Source organism: Borostomias antarcticus (genome assembly GCF_949987555.1).
Source record: "Borostomias antarcticus genome assembly, chromosome: 26".
NCBI lineage: Eukaryota > Metazoa > Chordata > Actinopteri > Stomiiformes > Stomiidae > Borostomias > Borostomias antarcticus.
This window is the reverse complement of record NC_140259.1, coordinates 5,462,488-5,478,892: the sequence shown is the minus strand read 5'-3', so window position 1 is coordinate 5,478,892 and position 16,405 is coordinate 5,462,488. Positions and strand designations below refer to the sequence as shown.

Here is a 16,405-nt window from a genome sequence, read left to right as displayed (position 1 = left end):
TTGTTTAGTTGCTTTTACACCAATATCAGTATTATATATATTGGCTGGCTAGCAACTTTATAACGTGTCTAGATAGGAAGAGAATGCGTCCTTTCAGTGGGTTTTTGTTTGGGATTACCATAGCAACGGAGATACTCCAGCCCCCTAGGTGGCGCTACAGTCATGTCCGCCATGGATAACTTGTGAGCTGTGTTGTGCATTATGGTTGTGTAGCTCACGGAATCCCTTAATTCCTGTTTTTTTAATGTTACTCATAAACTGTTAACACTGTATTTCAAAAGAACCAAACATTCCGTCTCGTGGCCACTTTATTTCTATTATGAAAGGTGAGAATCTGTCTAGATAATGTTATAGCTAGCACTAGCCGTGCTGCAGAATGATTGATAGGCTAGCTAGTGCTAGTGCTAGCAGCACCAACGTTACTAGCTTTGTTTCAGCCTCTTCAAACTTTGTTTCAGAGTAGCCTGACATCTTTTCTACGCGTGTGGATATAGCTAGCCAGCTACATGTAACTAGCAAGAGTTGTAGAGTGCATGGATGTTGGCTGATTAGTTATTAATTTCATATAAAGCTAGCTAGCTTGTCATAGTTGTCACTGACTGACCCATTCTGCTGACCTTGGAATTAGTTCATATTAGCCCTACCTATTTGACTGTCATGGAAAAATCTAATCGTTCTGTTTCATTTTATTTAATCTAGGATACTAATCCGAAACATGGAAATCCTGATGCATCAGTTCTGGCAGAGAGTCCTCCCGCGTCTGCCAAGGGCCCTGACTACTCCTTTCAGAAGCCATTCAAGCTGTGCTGGACATGCTCCTATTCCCACCCCCACTGACTCGAGGCCTGCCCCCCCCACACTCCTCGTGTCCCGTCTCTTCCAGCCCTCTAATCTCCGTGATGCGAGGCAGGAGGGTCGGGCTCCAGGGGAGATGACCTGTAAAAGCCAGAGACTGATGCAGCAGGCAGGTCTCATCCACCCCTCCAACCCGGGCTGCTATTACTACCTGCCGGCAACAGTGCGCTCCTTGGAGAAGCTGGTGAGGCTGATCGACCAGGAGATGCAGGGTATCGGTGGGCAGAAGGTGGACATGCCCAGCCTGTGCTCGGCGGAGCTGTGGAGACGCAGCGAGCGCTGGGACCTGATGGGGAAAGAGCTGTTCCGGCTGAAGGACCGCCACGGGGCAGATTACTGCCTTGGCCCCACCCATGAGGAGGCGGTGTCAGAGCTCCTGGCTTCCCAGGGCACCCTTTCCTACAGACAGCTGCCACTGCTTCTCTACCAGGTACACTGCATGGCACCTGTAATCACTCTATGATATAGTGATGTGTTTATAGTTATCTACAGTGTAGTTATATTTGATATGATACAGATAATACATTTTGTTTTATGCAGATCACTCGCAAGTTCCGTGATGAGCCAAAGCCAAGATTCGGGCTGCTACGGGGGCGGGAGTTCTACATGAAAGACATGTACTCGTTTGACGTGAGTGAAGAAGCTGCCTACAAGACGTACGAGTCAGTGTGCCAGGCATACACCAGGCTGTTCTCCCGGTTGGGTCTGCTCTGTGTCCAGGTCCAAGCCGACACAGGAAACATAGGAGGGAAGCTCTCCCATGAGTTCCAGCTTCCTGCAGACATAGGAGAAGACAGGCTGCTTATCTGTGGAGACTGCTCTTTTTCTGCTAACGTGGAGATGATGACAACAGGCAGGACAAACTGTCCCCAGTGCCAGACGGGCACACTGGCAGAGTCCAAGGGCATTGAGGTTGGCCACACCTTCTATCTGGGCACAAAGTACTCCCACATATTCAATGCCACTTTCAACAATTCCCAAAATAAGCCTGCCATCACCGAGATGGGCTGCTTTGGACTTGGGGTGACCCGTATTCTCGCTGCAGCCATTGAAGTCATGTCAACAGAGGAGGGTATCCGCTGGCCTGGGCTGCTCGCCCCGTATCAGGTCTGTGTCCTACCCCCTAAGAGGGGTAGTAAAGTAGACAATCTGGCAGCCTTAGTTGTGGACTTGGTTCACACACTGGAGACCCTGCCCAGCCTGAGGGGAGAGGTGGTTGTAGATGACCGGACCCAGATGACCATTGGTAAGAGGCTGAAGGATGCCAGTGGACTGGGATACCCGTTTGTGGTGGTGGTGGGGCAGAGTGCTACAGAGGAGATGCCCAGGTTCGAGGTGATCTGTCAGCAGACTAGTGAAACGATCTACCTCAGCAAGGATGGCCTGGTAGACCTACTCAGAGCCGTGGAGACAGTCTGAGTTTCATTTTGACGTGGAGGTGGACTGAACTCTTTGCTGTACTCTAGGGTTTCATTGTAACTGGTGGCTGGCAGGGACCAGGTGGAAGACCAATGATTATGTATGTACTGTAGGCAACATGTATTAATGTGTGTACTGTGTGTTCATGCACTGTATGCTCTACGCTGAACTGCACTGGCCTTAGATCAATATGACTGAGATTACATGCAGGTACAGTATATGGAGGGAAGGGGTTTCTTCACTAGCCATCGCCATCCTGGTCAGGTGAGCTCACATTGGGTTTCTCTCCATGTATGGAATTGGGTCTGGCGATGACCCAGTTAACAGTGACATGGTGGGATAGGTTGAAATGTGCTCTCGAATAACATAAATGTGAAAAATAAAGCTGTTTGTATTCTGTGGTTATGTCTGTTTGATTTATCTCTTACTGTGGAGCTGACGGTACTCTGTTACTTTAAAATACATTCTTCTTCGTCGTTTGGGTCAGTTGTTGCTCTCCCCCCAGGCCCGGGGCCGATGGGGCTATCCTTTTATCACCCCGAGCCTGGGTGAGGGGTCACCCAGGGTATATATCCGGGCATGCCTCCAGGAGCCACGTCACTTTTCCGTCATCCACAACCGTCAGGCCATGCATTCCGTTGGGTGCCCGATATATGGGACAGTCCTGGATGACGTGGTCTGCAGTTTGCTCCTTGGCGCTGCACGGGATACCAAGCCCCACCAAACCAGAGTCAGTAGCAGCAGCAGAATAAGCTGTTTGGCAGAGATGATTTGTCACGTGTTTCATGGGCGCACCCCACATACTGCTCATCCCACAAATGCATGTTCCTTACAAATGGGGAACCATTTAAAAGGGAAATAAACAGGCTTTCCAACTTTGTGTTTTATGTTTACTATGCATGACTACTAATATTTGATGATGGATTAAGTATTGGAATATGGATACTGTAGGTTGGTACAATCACAATTTGCAAATAACTGAATAAATATTTTATTAAAATATTTCCTACTTTCTCTATGATAGCCTACATTCATATAATAGTAGGGGGGTCTTCGTGTTGATATGCACACTACTGGTAGGCGGCGGAACTATCAAACCCAAATACAGTTCTTCTGCAGAGACATTTGTACGACAAAGGTGGTGGAAAAGAGTACGGCCCGATCTTATCAATGAGATAATAATTGTTCTATATAGAATAGCGAAGGCCAGCTGTGAGGTGAAGTTCTGCTGGGTCCCAGGTCATGCTGGAATAGTGGGGAATGAAATAGTGGACTCCATTGCTAAAAAATGCTCTAGGCACAGAGGAAATCAATCTGTCTATACCCCTGGGGAGAGTGGAGCTGAGGGGGATAATCAAGGCAGGAGTTATGAAAGACTGGCAGGGAATGTGGGACAGGGAGACCAAGGGGAGACACTGTTATGGTATCCATCCTTCTGTGGGAACGAGGGCCTCTCCTGTGGGAACAAGGAAAGACTTAAAATGTGCAGGTTGAGGTTAGGTCACTGTGGGCTTCGTCAGTCTCTTTTTATTGTGGGAAAACATTGCACTGGGTTGTGTGATTGTGTGAGCCCTGAAACGGTGAAGCATGTTTTTATGGAATGTACTCGGTACAGAGAGCAGAGACAGTCCTTTTACAGATCACTGACTGCTTTAGGAGTCTGTTCTTTCTCCCTTCATTCTCTCTTTGGCCTGAGTGAGAACCACCAGCTGATCACAGAAGCAGTGCTACAATTCCTGCACAACACTGGGACTGTATGATAGAATATAAAGTGCTGCTGTACCTAGGTAATAGGCTCTGTGCACCAGCTTCACTACTTCCTGAAAGTCACTTGGCATCTTTATTTCCTGTCCAATATGATTGGATTAAGTGATTAATCAGGTGTGCGCTGGGTCTGCCGAACACCTGATTAATCACTTAATCCAATCATATTGGACAGGAAATAAAGATGCCAAGTGACTTTCAGGAAGTAGTGAAGCTGGTGCACAGAGCCTATTAGCAGGGACCTCACAATACATAGATATAATATAAAGTGCTGCTGTACCTAGGTACTACTCAGTACAACTCCTCACCGACCGATGGAGGGCAGTAATACGCATCGACGCGTCTACACTGCCGGAAACGCAACAGAAGAAGAAGAAGAAGAAGAAGAAGAAGAAGAAGACATTTTTTGCGACACTAACTGGACGCTAGCGGCACATCCCTCTTTCATGCTGGATACTTGTCGGTCTGCTGTGATTGTGTTGACTTCTGACGTCTTGCCAGATAACTTGATCACTTAGTCAAACAATTAAAATTACTGTAATACAATACTTCGTCATACAAATCGTCCCGTGGCTCATTTAGAAAACACATTTGTGGCTGACAGCTAGTGCTAGCTAACGTTAACAACATGGCTTCGCCAGCACAGCGTGAAGAGGACAGTGATGAAGGCATGGACGGGTTCATGGACAAGTTCAAGAAAGAAAAATATTCGAATGCATTTAACGAAAACACGTGGGAAGAGGTAATGGATGTGTTATTTAGACTAATAACTTGGGTTACATGATGAATTCAGCAGGCTCAGGTTATACAGCTGACGTCACTGCTAGTTAACTCGGCGAGTTACGACACGTCTTGCAAAACAATGACGTAAATCAGGCAATTTTTATATCGGATGGGGTAATAAATATTGGCAAATGTTACTTCCAGTTGTGTGACTCATTCGTGTCCCATGCAGGAGTTCGATAAAGTGCCGATGTTCATGAAAAATGCCCCTGCGGACATAGATCCAATGAAGCACCCGGACCTGGCTTGTATACAATCCATGATCTACGATGATGACAGACCTCCCGAGGGTATGCTGACTGGCAAGCTGGAAACATGAGAGTGAATGAATACTGTGTCAACCACTGTGTGTCTGCTGTGGATGTCGTAGCATGTCCGTAGAATGTTCTCTCTCCTATGATGCTTTTAGCCTCTCTCACTCTGAAATTTAATGTAATGTATTGCTTTATAAATGTTCTTAGCCGGTAGACAAACATATTCCTGGAGCTTGCTCGATCGCCTTGTTGAGAGGGGTCAGGGAAGAATTTTTACAGCTCACTTATCTGGCCCCCGGGTGATTACTGTTTTTTTGCTTCCCTCTGGAATATGTAGAGAGTGGGTCGTATGCCCACCTCCCTTGTTCTCTGTAAAGCGCATTGTGTTGCCTCTGGGTATGAAATGCGCTATACAAATACAGCTTTGATTGATTGATTGATGAACCACTGAATAATTAAATTTCTCTTTTGTTTCCTTAGAACAAGCAGTGAGCCTAAAAGACGAGGGGAATGCTTATTTCAAAGAGAAGAACTACAAAAAAGCCATAGTGTCCTATACAGAGGGCTTGAAGAAGAACTGCACTGACTCTGATGTCAATGCCATCCTACATACTAACCGGGCAGCTGCACACTTCCACCTGGGTAGGTATTATGTTCTCAGTATACCATAGTCTCCTTTTACAGAAAACGAATAAAGAAATATTCACTCTTTTGCCCCATAGGTAACATGCGATCTGCATTGAATGATGCTGTAGCTGCAAAGAAGTTCAAACCAGACCATCTCAAAGCATTAATCAGAGGTTTGCTGACCACAGTGTAGTCACGATAAAAGTGCTGAGCTGTGACAAGTTTCTTAGAGCTTTTGGTTCTGTTTGTACACACTACAGGCGTCCGTCTCCTCCTCCAGTCCCTCTCTCTCTCTCCGTGTCTGTCCAGGTGCCCAGTGCTGTATGGAGCTGAGAAGCTACGCGGGTGCTCTGCAGTGGTGTGAAGAGGGACTCGGGTTACAACCAAATGACAAGAAGCTGCAGGAGCTGCGAGCAGCTGCAGATAAACGGAAGGTATGACAGACATGTTACAGTGTGTCACATTCATTTTTATTTATTTATTTAATCTTAATTTCATCAGGCAAGTCATTAAGAACAAATTCTTATGTGGCGCCCTGGGAAGTGACAAGAGCCACTTAAGGGGAAGGGAATTTGGGCTGGAAGATTTAAAAAACAAACAAACAAAAAAAAACATGTTAAAAGCACAATATACATCAATAATAACAGCTAAACATAGCCACAAAATACATCAACAATAGCAGCTTAACACTTTGTCATCATTACTGTAAAGGACGAGTCTGTGGACGTTGGGAAGTGGCCTCTGTGGTTTGGGAGGAATAATAGAACTGTTGTCCTGGATGTTTAGAGAGCAGCAGAGAGAGACGTGAGGAGAGCAGAGTTCAGAGAGAAGAAGGAGTGCAGGGACAGAGAAGCCCTGCTGGCTGTCATCAAGGTGAGTGTGTTGGAACATGGAAAGCAACAGCACACTTCCTCTGACAGGCTGTGTATAATTTCAGGGAACATTGCAGTCATGTCTGTGTGCTCCACAGGAGCGAGGCATCAAGTTGCTGGAGCCGGCGCGCCGTCCCAAGCGGCACGCCACCGGTGAGGGTGAGGGGGCCGCCTCAGCAGCCATGGCAGGGCTGGGCCTCGAAGCCCAGGAGGCCACAGGGGCACAAGTGTTCCTGGATGAACAAGGCTCCTTACAGTGGCCCGTCCTCTTCCTCTACCCTGAACATCAACAGACAGATTTCATTTCAGCCTTCAGCCAGTCATCCAGGTTTGACCCCCCCCCCCCTCCTTCCAGAGCACACCCTTGGAACTTCAATACACCGTCAATGCATGGGAAATGACCAGAAAGGATAATCGTAACACCTTTTCTGTTAGCTTCATGGATCATCTGGCTGTCATGTTCGGGGAAGAGCTACCACCTTGGGACACAGACAGAAAGTATCATCCACAAAATCTACAGGTCAGTAAAATACTTTTACCTTCTTTCTCTGGGAAAGGAAAAGACAGGTCCCCCACGAAACGTCTCCCATCTGGATTATAACCGCAGAAAACGTCCATTATGGTGGTATATCACTGCCCCCTTCTGGTGAAATAGAAACATTAATAATTCAATATGTTTGATACAGATGTGTGGCACATTAAAGGAAACACCAACATGAAGTGTCTTAGTAAGGCGTTGGGCCACAAGCCACCAGAACAGCTTCAATGTGACATCGTCTCTGGACTATTCCCTTGTGTTCAATTGGATTGAGATGTTAATGGTAATGGTAAATGGACTGCACTTATATATAGCGCTTTTATCCAAAGCGCTTTACAATAGCCTCTCATTCACCCATTCACACACACATTCACACATCAATGGCAGTACCAAACACCAAAGTGCTAGCCTACTCATTGGGAGCAATTTGGGGTTCAGTGTTTTGCCCAAGGACACTTCGACATGTGGAGGGAGGGATTCGAACCGCCGACCTTACGATCATTGGACGACCCACTCTACCACTGAGCCACAGCCGCCCCAGGCCAGGCCATACGTAGCATCACATCATTTGCATACTCATCAAACCTTTCAGTGACTCCTTGTTCCCTGTGGGCGGCTGAAATGAACAGAACAGATCTGTCTGTTTCTCGGAGGATAAAGGTGATCACTCAGAATATCTTCCCAGTGACTCGTCCCTCTAAGGGGACAAGTGGACCTAAACCATGCCTGTCCTGACTGGAACCAAGAAGCGGGACCACATCACACCGGTGCTAGCCTCCCTCCACTGGCTTCCTGTTCGCTTCAGGATTGATTTTAAAATCTTAATGTTTATTTTTAAGGCTCTACATGGTTTGGCCCCCCACTATCTGGCTGAACTGATTCAAGTTCGGGCGACATCTAGAACCCTGAGGTCCTCCTCCGAGACTCCTTTAACAGTCCCTAGATGGAGACTTAAGACCAAGGGTGACCGAGCTTTTGCGGTGGCTGGCCCAACGCTCTGGAACAGCCTCCCTCCACACATTAGACACGCACAGAACCTAGGGCTCTTTAAGTCTCAGCTTAAAACGCACTTGTTTTCACTGGCTTTTGAGGCCTGATAGCCTACATCCCTTGTCCTGTTTTGTGTCCTGTCCTTTTATTGTTCTGTGATTATGTGCACTTTATTCTGTTTTTTGTTTTAGTTTATTTTATATGTTGTACAGCACTTTGGTGCAACTTCGGTTGATTTTAAACCTTGACCTTGACCTTGACAAGGCCACCCACAGCATATAACAGCCACCGGATGCCCTCACTGTAGGGGTCAAGCATCCACGGCTGTACCATTCTTTGTACGCCACACATGCACTCGCCCACTTGCCGCAAATATGGTGGAGGATGACTCATCTGACCATATCACTTTTTTCCCCACATCTCTGTAGACCAGTGTCTATGGTTTTTGCACCACTGAACTCTCAAATGTGCATTCGTCTTTGTAATGAAGGGTTTGTGCACTGCGCCCCTACCATATTATCCCTCTTTATGCAGTTGTCGACGGACTGTTCTTGCTGACACAGTATAAACATGTCCTGCTTTGACATTCTCAATCCCATGAGGATGAGTTGCTCTTCTGTTTTTCCTTACATACCACACTAATGCATGAGCATCGCTGTCATTGAATGTGTGTTTACTCATGTCGTTCCCATTGATCTAAATGCAGAGGTCACTTTAGTCACTGTTTGTATTGAAACAGCCTCTGTGACTGAAGCTCCTGCTGTGCCCCAGTCAAGAACCTCTTTCAAAGACATTTCCTTCCTTTCCTCTAGAAGAAGTTGGCTTTACTTTACTTACTACTGACACTCCAAAACGCGCACTGGGTGATATAAACATACACACACACACGCATGCAGTAGGCTGCCCCTGATGAAATGTTCTCTGCCCTTAACCCATCCCTTCGTCCGTCCCCCAAGGGCAGTCGGGAGCAGGCAAGGGCGATTGCATGAGCCGCGCTCGGGGACCAATCCAAGTGCTCCTGTCCACCTTTGTCAGGGACAGACAACGTTAGCGATCTGTTCTCCTGCATGTTTTTCGTATTGGGTTCTCTTTTTTTTGTGGACACGGGGAGAACATGTGAACTCCGCACAGAAAGCCCCCGGAGACCTTCTTGCTGCTAAGTACTGCGCCACCGTGCCGCACCCGAGAGATTTTGGGGTTCAGTGTCTTGCTCATGGACACTTGGGCACACCGCCAGGAGCTGCGATTGAACCAAGGACCTTGCGATACCCAGCCGGCCACTTTACCTCCCGAGCTAGGTGCCGCTTGATCGCAAGGTCCCCGGACCTCTGCCACCTTGATCCAAAACAAGGTCAACTGGGCTTACTCATTTTTAAACATGCCACAGAGCATGATGGGATGAACAGTAGTTGCTTAACTACATCCATCCTGCAGATGTTTTTCCTTTGTATCATGCAGTACACCTGTATGGAAGCATCTACAATAATATATTATGTTTCTCCACATTTATTCAGGTTTTTCCCTTTGATTTGTCACCCGTGTGTATCTCCTTTTGAAATTGCTATAAATGTATAAATCACAGTATTGCCGTGACTTCAACAGTTAGGCTTGTAAAGTCTTTTGACTCATTCAATTTAATTATACTGACACTTATGCCTTCTCTTCAGATGTTCTTTGAAGACCATAAGAAGGAGTCTTTGTACCAGGTTGACCTAGAGCTGCCTCTCCTGAAAGTCTTACAGCATAAAAGGTATCGAACCAATCATTCAAGTCTTATTGAGATGTATATGGACTGATGTGAATGATATGTATTAGGTCTTACTCATGGCTCATCTCCTACTCTTCACAGGTGCTTTGTGAAGGCAGGTACACCCAGCTTCATCGTTTTGGTAAAGGGCTCCTCATTCTGCAAGCAGTTTTTAACAGGAAAGAAAATTCATTTATTGTGAAGATGGCCTCCTCAATTATCATCCTAGGTCTCATTGCACTATGAACTCTCCCTCCAATCAGAAAGGACTTTGCATTTTACAATCTCTCCCCACCCATAGTTAATAGTCACATACATATTAGGTACAGTTCTGCACATTTTTTATTGGCATATTTAAGATATTCATTCTGATCACCACCTCTAATAATATATAATGAGAAGTCAATATCAGTGCTCCTAAATAAAGTGACAGTAGTTCACATGCCCAGCTTGTCTCAATTTGTAATATATTTTCACTAGTAATACAGCACAGCAATAACACCCTTGCCAGTAATACTATGAAAGCTTCAACCATCTCAGAAGTGCGATTGACAAGATACAGTGTGACTAAACCAGCTTTTCTAGCGATGATCACATTGTTAGCTGACGGAGTGAATAAACACAGCCAGGGAAAGGACTAAACTTGAGTTCAGGGAGCAAATGTCAATTTAAATGTAGAGCTTTGAATCCAAGTGAATAATACAAGATCAGTCATATTAGGCATTTGAAGTCTATAAAGACAGCATCAGTTCTTTCTCTTGTGTAATGTAGCACTATTGTTCCATCATGTTGCTGTCCCATGTATTTAGCCCTCATGACCCTTCACCTCTGCCCTCATGACCCTTCACCTCCATCTACTCTCCATCTCCCTTTTTCATTTCTACTATGTATTAAACCATTTTCTTGGTCAGGCTGTATATTGCTGTCTTTGGAGAAGGACCATCGGAATTAATTTTATTTATAAATTAATTAAATTATTAGTTAGCCAACCTTTTGATCCTTCTCTTCAGAGCTGGTCCCAGTTGCACTAGTGTCAGTCTGCTGGGGGAAGTCAGAAAGTAGCCTCTGATGCTCCTCAAACCTCTGATGCTCCTCAAACCTCTGACGCTCCTCAAACCTCTGAGGCACCTCAAACCTGACGCTCCTCAAACCTCTGACGCTCCTCAAACCTCTGACACTCCTCAAACCTCTGACGCTCCTCAAACCTGACGCTCCTCAAACCTCTGACGCTCCTCAAACCTGACGCTCCTCAAACCTCTGACGCTCCTCAAACCTCTGATGCTCCTCAAACCTGACGCTCCTCAAACCTCTGACGCTCCTCAAACCTCTGAGGCTCCTCAAACCTCTGAGGCTCCTCAAACCTGACGCTCCTCAAACCTCTGACTCTCCTCAAACCTGACGCTGCTCAAACCTCTGACGCTCCTCAAACCTCTGACGCTCCTCAAACCTCTGAGGCTCCTCAAACCTCTGAGGCTCCTCAAACCTGACGCTCCTCAAACCTCTGACTCTCCTCAAACCTGACGCTGCTCAAACCTCTGACGCTCCTCAAACCTCTGACGCTCCTCAAACCTGACGCTCCTCAAACCTCTGACACTCCTCAAACCTGACGCTCCTCAAACCTGACGCTCCTCAAACCTCTGACGCTCCTCAAACCTCTGACGCTCCTCAAACCTGACGTTCCTCAAACCTGACGCTCCTCAAACCTCTGACGCTCCTCAAACCTGACGCTCCTCAAACCTGACGCTCCTCAAACCTCTGACGCTCCTCAAACCTCTGACGCTCCTCAAACCTGACGCTCCTCAAACCTGACGCTCCTGACGCTCCTCAAACCTCTGACACTCCTCAAACCTCTGACACTCCTCAAACCTGACGCTCCTCAAACCTCTGTCGCTCCTCAAACCTGACGCTCCTCAAACCTCTGACGCTCCTCAAACCTGACGCTCCTCAAACCTCTGACGCTCCTCAAACCTGACGCTCCTCAAACCTGACGCTCCTGACGCTCCTCAAACCTCTGATGATCCTCAAACCTCTGACGCTCCTCAAACCTGACGCTCCTCAAACCTCTGACGCTCCTCAAACCTGACGCTCCTCAAACCTGACGCTCCTCAAACCTCTGACGCTCCTCAAACCTCTGACGCTCCTCAAACCTCTTTTTCTGCAAGTTCTGGGGTTTTGAATTTAACAGCAAGTTGCTCCACTGTGCCGACTCCATCAGGAAGTCAGTGGCCAGCCACGCCCAAGTCAGACTCGTCCACAGGCTTCACATTCATGTCAGGTGAAACTCATATTATAGATTCATTACACATGTAGTGAAATATTTCAAGGCTGATTGCCTCAATGCTACACTCCATGTTGATGCAGTAATTTGTGCAAAAGGAGCCCCCATCAAGTATTGAGTATAAATGAACATCCTGAACATACTGTACAATCATAAATATAACAACAAAAAAGGCTTGAAATACTTTCACAATATTCTAATTTTCTGAGATGCACCTGTATTTTGCATAGGAGAAAGAATAGAGATGATCTGATCGTGTTACTCATTATCTAAACAGTTCAGCGACTAGATACATGTAGGCACACACACAACCAACAGTCTACTGTAGATGCATCATCGCACATGCACACACACACACACTGACGTGCAAACATGAGTTCAGACATGTCTGGTTTGACGTGCAGACGGGTGAAGACAGGAAGCGGCCTCATTCACCTCCTGCAGCGGACAGCGTAGTGTCCATCCTCTGGGGACAGGGCAGCTTAGTGTCCATCCTCTGGGGACAGGGCTTAGTGTCCATCCTCTGCGGACAGGGCAAAAGACACAAGATGCACAATTAATCACGCATTAATCGTAATCACGATTATGACCTCTGCAATTAACTAATTGCAAAAGGCCTCAATTAATGCGATTCATAATTCAGTTTTGAATTGAGTATGCTGGGGGCATTGAGTGTGCTGGAGAATCTTGGGCTGTCTGACGAATCACGCGTTCCTGCTGCGTGTGCTGTGAGCAATTTCACTGATAGCAGATGGACATTTCTCTGAGTTTTACATGGAGGCACCACAGAAAATGCATTAAAATGTGAAATTAATCACACTTCATCACAATTACAATATAAGGCAAAAATAATCACAATTATAATTTTTTGTCATAATCATGCAGCCCTACAACACAGGATTTTTCTGGACATCGTTCAGGACCACAGGGAATAAAAGAGATCACCAAGTGCAATCAAAGTGAAAGCAAAGAAGCAAAGTGCTGAGAAAATACAGTGGGAAACGAAAAGGAACAACAAAGTTAAGAAAGGGAGCAAACAGGGATGAGGGTTTGAGTGGGCGGATAGATAGATGAAACGGACGGATAGATGAAAGAGATGAGCAGTAAAGCATATACCTTTACAGTTATACAGTAAAGCAATCCAAGGACAGAGTGAAACAGAGAACGGCAACTAGTGGTGATAGAGATAGACGGTTCTCCCCACCCCTGGGATGAGTGTCTCTCCGATGAGCATGCCGAAGATGTCGGTGAAGGTGACGGGCTGTCCAGCGGCCTTCTTGCTCCACAGGGCCTGGATGTAGTTAGTGATGTGCTGGGGCAGCAGCAGCCTCAGGGGGTTACTGCTCACACTCCTCATCAGCTCCTGGTTGATCTCCTTAGGGCCCTTAGTGGGGAACTCTGCGTGGGAGTACAGAGTGGACATGTACCTGGGGGGGGGGGGGGGGGCTCACAGCACTGTTGGCTCACAGCAAGAAGGTCTCCGGTCTCTGTGCGGAGTTCACGTTCTCCCCATGTCCACAAAAAAAGAGAACCCACAGCATTGGTGTTGTTCTTGGAAAGAGAGAGAGATGGCCGAGAGAGAGAAGGAGACAGAGGAGAAGAAGGCATGCTCCAGAGGAAACTGGTGAATTTCCAGCACAACTGACCAGGAGCCTCATTTATCAAAAAGGGTGTAAATTCAGGTGTAAAAGATGGCGTACACCGAAAACGAGAAACTAAAAAGGCAGACTTCCGCGTACGCCGAAAATATTAAGACGCTTTTCGGATCTATCAAACATGGCGTACACGCTGCTGCGCCGATTTCTCAATGATAAATCCCACGGTGTCCTAGACGAGTGCAGACGTGAACGCGCCTCATGTTCCGCCCTCTACACGCCCTAATTCAACCATATATGGTGTAAACCATGACAGTGCACAACGTGGTTCACCGGAAGGAACCGGCATAAAAAGGTAGCGTGGAGCAAAGGCAAGACAAGCGGAAAAGCGCGGAAAGAGAAACTTTTCGGAGACGGAGGTGCATGTGCTTGTTGGTGAGGTACACGTGAGGAATTGCTCCTACAGTTTAGGTAGCCTACTGTAGGCCTACGTTTCGTGCATCCTGTATTTGGCGTACACGGACATTCGGTATTATGTGGTTGTGAGGAAAGCAAACATTCCAAACATTCTGTGGTAGGCTATGATTGATTTAGGACCAAAAACGGAACGATAACACAGATGATCACTTCATAATGTTGGACCACATTAAACATTTTCCCCTCTGGGAAATTAAGACTCTCATCTAATCAAAATGTCTGATGAAGGTCAGTGGACCGAAACGTTAATAAAACTCCTGAAAAGTTCTATATGTGCTCCAGAGTGCAGACTTTTTCTTTTTCTACGTAGTTCTTCTCTCATCTAATCAGCCATAGCCCCGGCCTCACCAACAAGCGCAAAGGCACTGAGTAGTTGGAGGTGGCAAGAGCTGTCAACGAGAGGAGTGCCACGGAGGTCAAGAAAAAGTGGGCTGACTTGAAGGTGGGTCTCATGCTGTAATAGCCTACATCTAATTTCATACCCATGTGTACCCCCTGATGAAAATGTACAAGAGCTGGCTGCTATAAAGAACTGTCAATCATTAACATTGTCAGCTGGTTACAATGTGTGTGTGTGTATGACTCCTGTGTGACTGCCTGAGGGTTCCTGGAGACGGAGGTTACGACAGGGGGAGTCATGCTGCTACCCAAGGGGGGTATGGGTGCACTACAGCTACCCTAAAGGTTCATTGACCTTGCCAAAGCTATGGACACTGTTGACCACACCATTCTTATCAGCAGGCTGAGCAGTATTGGGGTCACAAATCACTCACTGGCATGGTTTTCTCACTATCTTTTCCACCGGGTGCGAAGGCGTAAGGTTTGATAGCTCTGTCTCACACCCCCTCCCAGTCACCAAGAGTGTCCCTCAAGGTTCCATACTTGATCCTACCCTGTTTTCCATCTACATCAATAACATACCACTGGCTGCTGGCAACTCACTCATTCATCTTTATGCCGATGACACAATTCTTTATGCCACAGGCCCCTCCTCCACCACTGTTCAATCCACTCTCCAGGATAGCTTCCTCCAGGTACAACATGCCTTTACCCAACTCAAACTGTCACTAAATACATATAAGACAAAGGCCATGTGGTTCCACCGGAAGGGTGCTCCATCCCCTTCACCGTTAAACATCACTACCTCTGAGGGAGCTATCCTGGATCACGTCACCACCTATAAATACCTGGGCATCTGGTTAGACTCCACTCTATCTTTTTCTCACCACATCTCAAAGCTACAGTTTAAGGTCAAGGCCAAACTAGGGTTCCTCTACAGAAATTGTTCCTCCTTCGCCAAACTCACCCTTATCAATATGACCATCCTCCCCACACTTGACTTTGGTGACACAATATACAGGTCTGCATGTAAGGGCACACTCTCCAAACTCGACACTCTTTACCACTCTGCTATCCGCTTTGCCATAAACGCCCCCTTCAACATGCACCACTGCACTCTTTACTCCCTGTTAAACTGGCCCTCACTACACACCCAACGCAACATTCACTGGCTCACCCTCATCTATAAGACCCTTCTTCACCGGTCAACACCCTACATGTCTCGCCTGCTGCATTCTCTCCCTGTCACATACAACAACCGGTCCTCTCTCCACATCCAACTGAAAATACCCAACTCCAAAACCTCTCTGGGACTTGCATCATTCCAGACTGCTGTTGCCTCTGACTGGAATGCTCTGCAAAACTGGACACATTCATCTCTATTCTCACCTTCAAAAATGCCATCTCACTCACTCTCGCCGATTCGTGTAAATGCTTTTCCACCAGTGGAGGCTCGTCCATTGAGGCAGGGGAGGACAGTCCTCAGTTTTTGGAAGAAGAGAGGGATTAAAATATAAACATATGAATTTATTTATTCATAATTAATATTATCTCAGTTTTGTTCATAAAGCAGGTTTTCCCTATGGATAAAAACCCATTATTGTAATTCTAAAGCTCCAACAGTGACATATATAACATGCAGCTGGAGGACCCATAGATATCTATGGAAGGGAGGCTAGCCTCCCTTAGGGCGGGTTCTTTTCTCTTAAATCAATGTAATGCCTTTTTTTCTTGCTAATTTGTGATTGGCCAAAACGCTGAAAAATTACCGCAAGGAAGGACAGTACTCCGGCCCTATACAATACAATAGCTGTACCATTGCTAGCTAGCCATGAGCGAACTGTTGGATACTGCATTAGCTCTGCAA

The 16,405-nt window shown here is 46.6% G+C and overlaps 2 protein-coding genes across 3 annotated transcripts; both read left to right on the top strand.

Moving 5' to 3' along the window:
• Nucleotides 1-198: 198 nt before the first annotated feature.
• On the top strand, nucleotides 199-2,274 carry pars2 (prolyl-tRNA synthetase 2, mitochondrial; the record flags this gene model as incomplete). Its single annotated transcript, XM_084459235.1, has 3 exons — nucleotides 199-326; nucleotides 700-1,285; nucleotides 1,396-2,274. Exons 2-3 carry the CDS (start codon nucleotides 716-718, stop codon nucleotides 2,272-2,274), a joined length of 1,449 nt encoding a protein of 482 aa, XP_084315361.1. The 5' UTR covers nucleotides 199-326; nucleotides 700-715.
• A 2,201-nt stretch (nucleotides 2,275-4,475) lies between these two features.
• ttc4 (tetratricopeptide repeat domain 4) lies at nucleotides 4,476-10,295 on the top strand. Of its 2 annotated transcripts, none has more exons than XM_084459056.1 (10): nucleotides 4,476-4,780; nucleotides 4,994-5,111; nucleotides 5,556-5,717; nucleotides 5,798-5,875; nucleotides 6,012-6,136; nucleotides 6,489-6,575; nucleotides 6,673-6,902; nucleotides 7,010-7,094; nucleotides 9,770-9,852; nucleotides 9,952-10,295. In XM_084459056.1, the coding sequence occupies exons 1-10, from the start codon at nucleotides 4,667-4,669 to the stop codon at nucleotides 10,049-10,051; spliced, it is 1,182 nt and encodes a 393-aa protein (XP_084315182.1). In that variant the 5' UTR covers nucleotides 4,476-4,666; the 3' UTR covers nucleotides 10,052-10,295. The 2 variants fall into 2 exon arrangements, with proteins under 2 accessions (XP_084315182.1, XP_084315181.1); XM_084459055.1 differs by having other exon boundaries at nucleotides 6,652-6,902.
• The last annotated feature ends 6,110 nt before the right edge of the window (nucleotides 10,296-16,405 follow it).